At 42.4% G+C, this 9,549-nt stretch overlaps 2 protein-coding genes across 3 annotated transcripts; both read right to left on the bottom strand.

The window, feature by feature from the left end:
• Nucleotides 1-115: 115 nt before the first annotated feature.
• LOC4336676 (DNA-binding protein MNB1B) lies at nucleotides 116-3,045 on the bottom strand. Of its 2 annotated transcripts, none has more exons than XM_015781637.2 (7): nucleotides 2,908-3,045; nucleotides 2,663-2,743; nucleotides 2,480-2,537; nucleotides 2,336-2,380; nucleotides 802-870; nucleotides 592-702; nucleotides 116-485 (listed from the first exon to the last, which is right to left on the bottom strand). In XM_015781637.2, exons 1-7 carry the CDS (start codon nucleotides 2,931-2,933, stop codon nucleotides 477-479), a joined length of 399 nt encoding a protein of 132 aa, XP_015637123.1. In that variant the 5' UTR covers nucleotides 2,934-3,045; the 3' UTR covers nucleotides 116-476. The 2 variants fall into 2 exon arrangements, with proteins under 2 accessions (XP_015637123.1, XP_015637124.1); XM_015781638.2 differs by having other exon boundaries at nucleotides 592-699.
• A 926-nt stretch (nucleotides 3,046-3,971) lies between these two features.
• On the bottom strand, nucleotides 3,972-6,156 carry LOC4336675 (uncharacterized). The gene is made up of 5 exons (XM_015778942.3): nucleotides 6,014-6,156; nucleotides 5,731-5,929; nucleotides 5,057-5,260; nucleotides 4,582-4,776; nucleotides 3,972-4,488 (listed from the first exon to the last, which is right to left on the bottom strand). Exons 1-5 carry the CDS (start codon nucleotides 6,094-6,096, stop codon nucleotides 4,309-4,311), a joined length of 861 nt encoding a protein of 286 aa, XP_015634428.2. The 5' UTR covers nucleotides 6,097-6,156; the 3' UTR covers nucleotides 3,972-4,308.
• Nucleotides 6,157-9,549: the final 3,393 nt, after the last annotated feature.

Below are 9,549 nucleotides of genomic sequence, written 5' to 3'. Positions count from 1 at the left end.
CCTAAGTTGCGGACAATGGAGGCAATCACGAGTTCATAACAACAATTCTCAATACTCACGGCAGTAAGAACATATCGCAGGCAGAGCATTACTGTGAATGAAAAGGCACAACGAATAAAAAAGATAAACCAAAGATGCACCAATAACGGCACGAACTGAGTACACAACAGAATATGAATACAGCAGACGCGATTAACAGAAAGCCAATCGCGGACTAGTCATCAGATCAGTGAATAAGCAAAATAGTTTACACATGCTGCGGAGGTTCGCAAAAGAAAAGCAGTCAACAGTATTCAGCATTTTCTTCGCTACTAGTTAAACAGAGACACCTCCAGCATGCCACGGCCCAGGAGTACCTTCATTCGCACGTTTTCCTTACAACAGGACATAACAAGGATAACAGTAACATAGCAAAGCTAAAGCCCTAAGCAGTGAACACCGATTTGCATAGCTGCAGCTCTCTAAGCTATTTACTACTACTCGTCCTGCAAGGAAGAAATTGGGATGAGGTTAGTGACAATAAAGCACAGGCATAATTCATTTCCATTTCAGTGCTAAACACCGCCATGTACTATATAATGTTCTATATACCTCGCCACTGCCATCATTCTCATCATCCTCAACATCAGACTTCGACTTGTCAGAACCTTCTCCCTCCTGTTCCGCACCATCAGTTTTAGCCTTCTTAGAGCTAGTGCTCTCCTAATGAAAATGTAAGAGAACACATTTATCAGCACAAAAATGAATATAAAATGCAAGAGTACAAGGTCAGTATCACATAATTCACAAAGGCAATAATACCTTCTTCTTGCTAGCGGCCGCGGGCTTGCTCTCGCCATCTGGCTTCTTGCCCCCATATTGCGCTTTCTCCTAAACAAGGATATATTAATTATTCTGTTAAATGCCATATATTGATATTTCCCTTAAATAAGCAGACAATGGTTGAGGCCAGATCCCGTGAAGGGAGCCGTCAACCCAATAATGTAGCCCAGTTAAGTAATGACACCATTCCTAAAAATTAACTGAAATATCTGCAGTCCAACTAAGCAATGACACATGCCCTGTAATATAAAATAGGCAAATTGGCTCTACATCATCCAAAGTTACCCTTTTTGGTTTTATAGCACCGAAAATTCACTGATTACTTTAATACCACTAAAATCTCCACCCGTTACTGTTTGTAGCACTTCCACCGCCTTTCTCCGTTTCCCGTCCCCTTGCCTGCTGTTGACCCAGAAATCCCAACTTAGCATGAGTACTCCCCACACCGGGCACACGATGTGAAGTTTACAGTAACCAAGTGAGGGTGGGGTTGGGGGGTCAGTTCCCCCACAACGGTCAAAGTAACAGAAACAGGAGAAAACTGACAATAGTGCTATGAACAGTACCAGAGAGTTTTGGAAGCTATTAAAATGAACCATAAACTTCCATTGCTATAAAACCAAAAATGTTAACTTTGGATGCTATAGATCCAATTTCGCTTATAAATAACTAGATAACTAGAGAAAATACAAGCAATTAAATGAAGGAGCCATGGATTCATTCTTCCTTTCTTGACAAAGGTTTTTCAGATCTACAAGCTAGTTCCTCTCACATCATCATCCTATATTTGCATATGTAGCTCAGTTCCACTTCTCATTTTTTTTTTGTTCAACGTATCCTACCACCCTTCTCGTTCCTCCATCGCTGGAACGACGACCCCTCTGTTTTCAGAACGAAGTTCCGCTTCGTTCCCGTTCCTCGTTCCGGGACAAAATTCCCGGGACAAGGAACTCACCCACGATCCACGTTCCCTGTGACTTAGAGCTCACCAACAACTACAAGTTGTGTTATTGAACTTCTATCCCATGGGAGTTATATTTGCGACTTGAAAGGACATGCCACCTTCACTGGATTTTTTTTTTTGTCAAGTGATTTTATTTCCTATAGTGCATTCTCCCAAAAACATGGCTCAAAGAACCTCACAGCTGTATAGAATCTCCACCCATTACCTGTAAGAGCTTGATGTGATCCATGGACCATGGATGAGTCTAGCTAGCACTCTAGATAGCTTTGCTGCACAGGCATGCTAAGGATCGATACATGTTGCAACAGACAATAAAGCCACTGTACAGCACGTGTACTGAAGAAGAATGGCATAATTTGTGGTTATAAAGCGTCAGGTCATAACTAATAATAACTGCTAAAAGCTCAGAAAACTGCATATAATATGCTTTTTCACATGATATGCGACAAGTGTAATCAGCTTATTGGACGTGCAAATATCAGTTGCGGGAATCCCCGCACAGAAGCATAATAAAGCGTGCTAGTACAACAACTGCCAGCATCTGCTAACCTCGTCCGACATAGCGCGCCACTTCTCCCCGGCAGCCTTGGTCACCTAAATCCACCACAATCAGCAAGCAAGAGCAACATATGAGCCACAGAAACGAAACCCTAGAAGCAAATCTGGTAGACGGAGAGTAGGTAGAGTACTCACCGCTGCGACGCCCTTGGTGTTTGGGTGCTTCTCCATGTACTGCGGCCTGAACTCAGCCCTGCCACACACACCACCAGCGACCAAAAAAAAAATTCAAAAAAAATCCACAAAATTCAGAAAGGGGGAAAAACGTAGATCTGGAGGCACGAAAGGCGCAAGCAGACGGAGGGAGGGAAGGCTCACAGGAAGGCGAAGAACGGGGTGAGGCCGCGCTTGGGCTTGCCGGCGCCTCCGGCCTTCTTGCGCTTGCCGGCGGCCTTGAACCTGCAACGGCGGAGGGAGCCACGCGCATCAGAAACAACAGCAGCAGCAGCAGAAACAAAAAAAAAAAAAAAAAAAAAAAAAAAAAAAACGGAGGCAAATCGGCCCTCGCTTCCACCGACCCAAACCACAAGAGGAGGGAGAGAGCAAGGTTGCGGGTGACTTACTCGGCGTCGGCGTCGGCCTTGCCCATGGTGGCGGAAGGGGGGTAGGGCTTTGCGGAGGGTTAGGGTTGCAGTGGCTGGCTGGAAGCGGAGATGAGAGCGAAGAGGAGAGGGGAATTGGGTGGTGTGTCTTGGTTGGTTGGGGAAAAGGGAAGGGCGAGGTGCGGGTGAGATGTGGGGGAGGGGCGGTGGCCGCGTAGTGCGCTTCCAAGATTTCGGTTCGGACGTGGGCCTTATGGGCCGGGAATATGGCTCCGGAGGCCCAGTTTCGCTGTGCCGTCACATTGGTAGCCCGTTATGTGTTCTATATTACACTTTCCTAACTTCTATTCCCACATTTTCTACGTTCGCTTACTGAACTGTTAATAAACGATGTAATTTTTACAAAAGTTTTCTATAGAAAATTTTCTTTGAAAAAATCATATTAATCTAATTTTTAAGTTTTTTAAGCTAATATTTAATCAATCATGTGCTGATCTCTCTCTCATGGGAAGGATTTTCAACCCCTCCAAAAAAAACACAGCCTTAGCCACTTACGGCCCGTTTGGTTGGAGGGAGTTTTTAGGAGGGATTGTGAGTTTATAAGGATGAAATTATTAAGTGTTTTGTTTGGTTGGGAGACATGGGAATTTTGGTGGGATAGGGATGGGGAATTGAGGAAGGAACTCCCTCCTTTTCAATACCTGGATAGGGGCAGGTAATTGGGAGGGAATTCCTCCTTTACTTTTTCTAAGCAAATCTCAGCCATCCGTTTTTATTAATGACCTAATATCCAACTAAACTCCCTATCAATTTCCATCACCTCTACCAAACAAGATATTGGGATTAAAAATCAAATTCCCATCTTAATATCATCATCAATTCCCTCGTGTAAACTCCTAATCCCCTTCCCTCGAGTTACCACACAAGCCTTCCTTTCCAAAATAATTTTAGGAATTAAACTAAATCCTGTCAAATGAACCCTAATACATGCAAAATAAGCCATGGCGATTCCTCTAAGAAACGGACTGAAAAGGCAATGTGAATTATGAGAATGTCTCAAAAGGGCAGGACAGGACTTCAAAGAATGGGGAAAAGAGTAATAGTATATTTCTTTAAAGGTGATAATTCAATCTCCTGAAAAAAAAAAGAGTACATGTGGCTGTACAATTTCAACAGCTCTTCAGTGAGAGCAAAGAATCACTTTATTCCTCAAAAATTATATTAGAACTCCTGGTGTTACATTTTTTGTATTGGTATTGTCCTATGTCTGCACAAAGGTAATTGCTATTCACCGCACTGGATGTACTCTTGCTCTTGTAGGTTTGAGACTCTGCAGACTGCACACATTCTGCTGTTGCGTTTTCAGTATTTACAAGATTTACTCATGTCAAACAATAAGGCCAAGCAAAGAACTTTCATCAGTCAGCAACTCTTTGGAGAAATATTTGAAGTTCCTCTCAGATCCTCCCACTGTGACATCTCCAACTCAAATTGCATGAGATTCTCCTTCCATAGATTGCTCTCCAAGTACCTTTCATAGAAAGTTACTTCGCCGTTGAACTTCACAGCAAGAGCAGTCATGCTTCGTGTTCCATATCGTGCCTGAAACCAGAAGGAAATTTTGTACCTGTCACTAATTTGGTAGGATCAAGAAACAGGACAGTATATACCCAATACTGAATCTTCTAATTTTACCTGTCCTTTCTCAGTGTCAATGAATATAGAGCTTAGCTGGTATTCCCAGTCAGGGTCGACACCAGTATCTGGCACTGCAGATTTATCAGCCTTGACAGGATCCATCATCAACTCTTCAACCATCTGTTGTAAAGAGACTTCCGCACCATCCTGTGTTGCAAGAAATCTGTTGAAACTTTGTCCTAAGCGCAACATCTGTAGGATGAAAATGAGTTGCACAAGGAAAAAATCATCAAAATATAGTTTTGATTGTAAAACTAGAAGAACTTTAAGTGAAACTACTCATAAAACAATAAAGTATCTTAAGATAAATGAAGCGAGCAAATGCAAGGAGTGACTTTGCATGAACTTGTTGATTCCTTTAGCTATACACACAGTATCATGGTATTTAACTTGCACAGGAGACCTTTATCTCGAGTATATCGCAACTTCCAAGAAAACATGTGACTCCTAGTGAAAGAACCGAACTGCTTACCTTAGGCCAAGGGCAGTCAATTGCAGCATTGGAAAGCACATGGAACCCAGGGAGAACTTTCTGAACCACTGGATCACCCTCAGGTCTATTAGATATGTAAGCCATATTTCCCGACTGCACATCAGCCAATACAAGGTTAAAGCCATTGTACTGATCTGCTTCCTTGGCTATTTCTTCCGCATACTCCAACGGACATTGGTTTCCCTGTATCATAGATTCATTGAAGTAAAAGAAACATTATCAATAATTAAGCAAGGATCAATTGTAGGAAGCTAATCTAAGAAGGAGCTGTAGAACATGTAATGCAGCCTCACATAAGAAGCAAGTCAAATTGGCAACTGATAGCTAGTTCTTAAAGTCACAACATTTAACAACAATATTGCCTTCCTCGGAGATGAGTATGAAACGTTGGATCATTATTGTACTTGTATAGCAGCTTAATGTTCAGATACAACCATGCCTCAATGGTGTTATGTAGGAGTTGATAAATTGCACATATAAACTCGTATGAATATATTTGTTTGAACACAAGATGTGTTCATCCAATTGTAGCATATGCATGATGCATCTCACAATTAGCCGGTCACATGATCCTGCTCCACGCGCCTCATAGCATCCGTAAGCTTCTTGACACAAACCATGGCCAAAACAACAGAAAAAGTTGGAATGGTCACCTGGAGGAACCTGACGGGGAGCTCCCCTCTGGACTTGGCTCCGACCAGCGTGCCGGGCTCCCGGACGTTGGTCAGGAAGGCCAGCTTCCCGTCCCTCGTGCACCCCAGCCACGTGCCGCCGCCGAGCTCATCCCTACCCCCAAGGATCAACTTTACCTCCGCCTTCCCGGCGGCCCACCACCCCGCCGGTTGCGTCGGCCTTGACAAAAAATCGCGGCGTGCTCGTGTCAAAAGATGAGAGTTATACGGAGTGGGGATGGATGGAACAGAGCAGGGGGCGCACCTCGAGTGGTACTCGTCGCGGTTGAAGAGGAGGAGCAGGCGGTGCGCAGGTTGGGACTGCCATGCCCACGCCGCGATGCACATCGCCGCGCCGGTGGGGAGTAGGTCGGCGACGGCGGCGGAGACGATGAGCTGGAGTAATTTGCAGACAGGTCCCTGAATAATTCGTATATTCCTAGTGGGAGGACTGGCCACCGTCCATGGCCGAACGAGCGGTCGAGATTACGATCCGCTACCAACCCATAGCCATCTTCTTGTTCGTTCGATCTCTTCCGCCGAAAAGGATGGAGTATTTTCAGAAAAGCACCCGCTAAAAGATACCGATATTCCCTTTTCGTTGATCAAATCATCAAAACCGTCAAGCATCACATTGATAGATCAGGATTCTCTACCTTCGAAATTATGTGACTTTGTCAGTTATCACATATATGATCCTGACAAATCTGAACCTATATATAAGTAACAATGTCACGATGATTTTAAAGGTAAAGGATCTATCCTCTGTATTTGCACCCACCAACTGTTGTAAGCGTTGAAGGACTTGAGAACTGGGTGCTTAATGTTGTTGTGGGCCGCGCACTCTGTGTTCGACGGGATGACGATCGGCATGTGCTTCCGAAGCCTGCAGGACGATGTTCGTGGGAAGGAGTCAAGGAGCCGAGCATTTTCGTTCATACACTGTTTAGATTTTAGAACCTGGACATTACAACATGACAAAGCACACACAAGCACAAACATGAGAATCTTTGAGGCAACGAAATCAAACAACATGACTATTAGCTACGAACCACTGCTATCAGCAATTGAGAGCTTGAGATGACGTCAGTGGATCACCACTCAAAAAATACTATAGAACACTCTATGGACACTTGCTTGTGTTTGGAAAGAGAGATCCTCTAGTGCGAAAACAGCCGATGCCATGTAAACACTTCATGTGCCTTTTATGTCAAGACATAACCATTTCTAATTTCGATAACCACCAAGGCACCAACATAATCATAGAATTGAAACCTTTGCGATGTTGCTTCTAAACTTGCTGCAATGGAGCACTGCATAATTTGTCGGCTGTTCTGGCATGAAAATTACAGCGGTCACCTAGGACAAAATCTGGTATTTGATCTGTTGTTGAGAGTGAACTCTGAACCAGTTGCTTGATTGACTTGCCTATCTTGAGATGACAGGCATGATCCCAAAAACCAGAAGCATTAGCAAGACACATAAAATTGAGCCTAAAGCCACCAGCAATTGTCATTTTGCATCATATTTTCATTCAATTTGTTGTCCGACGTTATTGGAAGTTTCTGTTGGGACAAGATTTACTATCAACAAGAAGAACAATATCATCAACTAGTCATTATTCTTGAAAATCTTGAACAAACCTAGCTTTGCCTAGAAACAAAATTGTTCTGATGGCTATCAAATATTTGTCAAGCATCTCTTTATGTGTCCAACTTCACTCATCAGAAGAAAGGCGACATGGCGAACCGGAGTCTGAAACTCCGGACCGTGCAACACATAATCCACCCATATCATGAATTGATGCTGGAATTCAGACTCGTGGTCATCCAAAACTGGCTTCAGATCTATTGGTGATCCGCAGCGAATAGAAACGTCAACTGCAAGCATGATGTTTGTAAATCTATTATTTTTCTAGGGCTACTTACCTCAAGTGGAAATGGATACGAGAAAACGTACGATATGCCATTTTCTAGGTTGGGTTCGGATAAAATGCCACTCAATATAATGTACCGAATAAAACACCAATCAATATATTACCTACCGGATGAAATGCCACTTTGAAAATTTTTGTATCCAAAATATCCCTAGAGAGAGAGAGGGAGAGGGGAGCGCCAGGAGGGCCGGCTGGGTAGCGGTGGCGGCAGCCGGCAGGGACGACGGGGGAAGGAGGACAGGACGGAGGAAGAGGCGACGGCAGTGGAGCCTCAGACCATCGTCCCCGTCGCCTCCTCCTCCTCCCCTTGCCCCCGCCGCTGCCGTCTATCGGCGAACGCGCGGGTAGGTGTGCTCACCGCCCCGTCCTCATTCCCCACGTCATCGCCTCCTCCTCCCATTGCCCCGTCGTCCTCGCCCGCCGCCCTGTCCTCCTCCCCCAGACGTCCCCACCGGCCGCCGGTGCCCGGCCGGCCCTCCCAGTGCTCCCATCTCCCCCCCCCTCTCTCTCTCTCTCTCTCCCTCCATTTTGGGCACAAAAATCTTCAAAGTGGTATTTTATCCGGTAGGCAACGTATTGAGTGGTATTTCATCCGAACCCAACCTAGAGAGTGGCATATCGTCCGTTTTCTAGGTGACGACACCATTTTAAGAGCGGATATATGACACAACAACTCTGTTGCATGCACTCAACGTTGTGTATGCTACTAAATATTCTTTTGCACCATGTGGAGTACAAGGCATGCTCTAATCCTTTCAATTTTATGGGAAAATTAAGCATTGTCAACCAACTTTACACGGTCTCTTTTTCCCCTTCTTTTTCTCATTGAGAAGTGTATATACCCATATGTTTTTCTATTATACTACTTGGCAGTTGCCAAAGAAAAGAGGAGTGAGGAGTTGGCTCTTCCATTTGCACTAGTAATATATGTCGGTATTTTACAACAAAATATACCTACATAATCTATTATATTATTAAAGGAATAGAAAAAAGAACCTCCACGTTCGCTCTCATGGTCTAGAAATTATCACATTAATCGGAGAAAAAGAAAAAAGTAGAGTCCATATAGAAATACAATTTAGAAATAGCTGAAATTCAGAATTCAAATTAAAGAATATTAGAAGAGAAGACTAGAGTCCATATAGAAATACAATTTAGAAATAGTTGAAATTCGGAATTAAAAAATAAGGAATATTAGAAAAGGAGGCTAGAGTCCATATAGAAATACAATTTAGAAATAGTTGAAATTCGGAATTAAAAAATAAGGAATATTAGAAGAGAAGACTAGAGTTCATATAGAAATACAATTAGGAAATAACTGAAATTCGGAATTAAAAATAAGAAATATTAGAAGAGGAGACTAGAGTCCATATAGAAATACAATTAGGAAAAAACTGAAATTTGAAATTAAAAATAAGGAATATTAGAAGTAGAGTATAGAGTCCATAGAGAAATACAATTAGGAAATAATATAAATTTGGAATTAAAAATAAGAAATATTAGAAGTAGAGTATAGAGTCCATATAGAAATACAATTAGGAAATAACTGAAATTCGGAATTAAAAATAAGAAATATTAGATGTAGAGTATAGAGTCCATATAGAAATTCAATTTGGAAATAATATAAATTTGGAATTAAAAATAAGGAATATTAGAAGTAGAGTATAGAGTTCATATAGAAATACAATTAAGAAAAAAAAATAGAAATTCGGAATTAAAAAAAAGGAATATTAGAAGTAGAGTATAGAGTCCATATAGGAATTTAAAACTAACTAAAATTTGGAATAAACATAATGCAATTAAAAGTAGAGTTTAGAGTCCGTATAAAAATACAATTTACAAATAACTAAAATTCGAAATTAAGA

The sequence above is a fragment of the Oryza sativa genome, chromosome 4, assembly GCF_034140825.1.
Source record: "Oryza sativa Japonica Group chromosome 4, ASM3414082v1".
NCBI classification, from domain to species: domain Eukaryota; kingdom Viridiplantae; phylum Streptophyta; class Magnoliopsida; order Poales; family Poaceae; genus Oryza; species Oryza sativa.
Note: the sequence above shows the minus strand (reverse complement) of the source record. Positions and strands in the feature narration are given on the sequence as shown.

What these genes read in the sequence shown, in the direction of transcription:
- LOC4336676 (XM_015781637.2), bottom strand. Translation starts at nt 2,933, where the DNA reads ATGGGCAAGGCCGACGCCGACGCCGA. An exon ending in GGCGCGCTATGTCGGACGAG is followed by an intron (nt 871 to 2,335) that starts GTTAGCAGATGC and finishes ATCCTTGTTTAG; the next exon opens with GAGAAAGCGCAATATGGGGG. An exon ending in CGGCCGCTAGCAAGAAGAAG is followed by an intron (nt 703 to 801) that starts GTATTATTGCCT and finishes CATTTTCATTAG; the next exon opens with GAGAGCACTAGCTCTAAGAA.
- LOC4336675 (XM_015778942.3), bottom strand. Translation starts at nt 6,096, where the DNA reads ATGTGCATCGCGGCGTGGGCATGGCAGTCCCAACCTGCGCACCGCCTG. An exon ending in CGCGACGAGTACCACTCGAG is followed by an intron (nt 5,930 to 6,013) that starts GTGCGCCCCCTG and finishes TTTTTTGTCAAG; the next exon opens with GCCGACGCAACCGGCGGGGT. An exon ending in TTGACTGCCCTTGGCCTAAG is followed by an intron (nt 4,777 to 5,056) that starts GTAAGCAGTTCG and finishes TTCATCCTACAG; the next exon opens with ATGTTGCGCTTAGGACAAAG.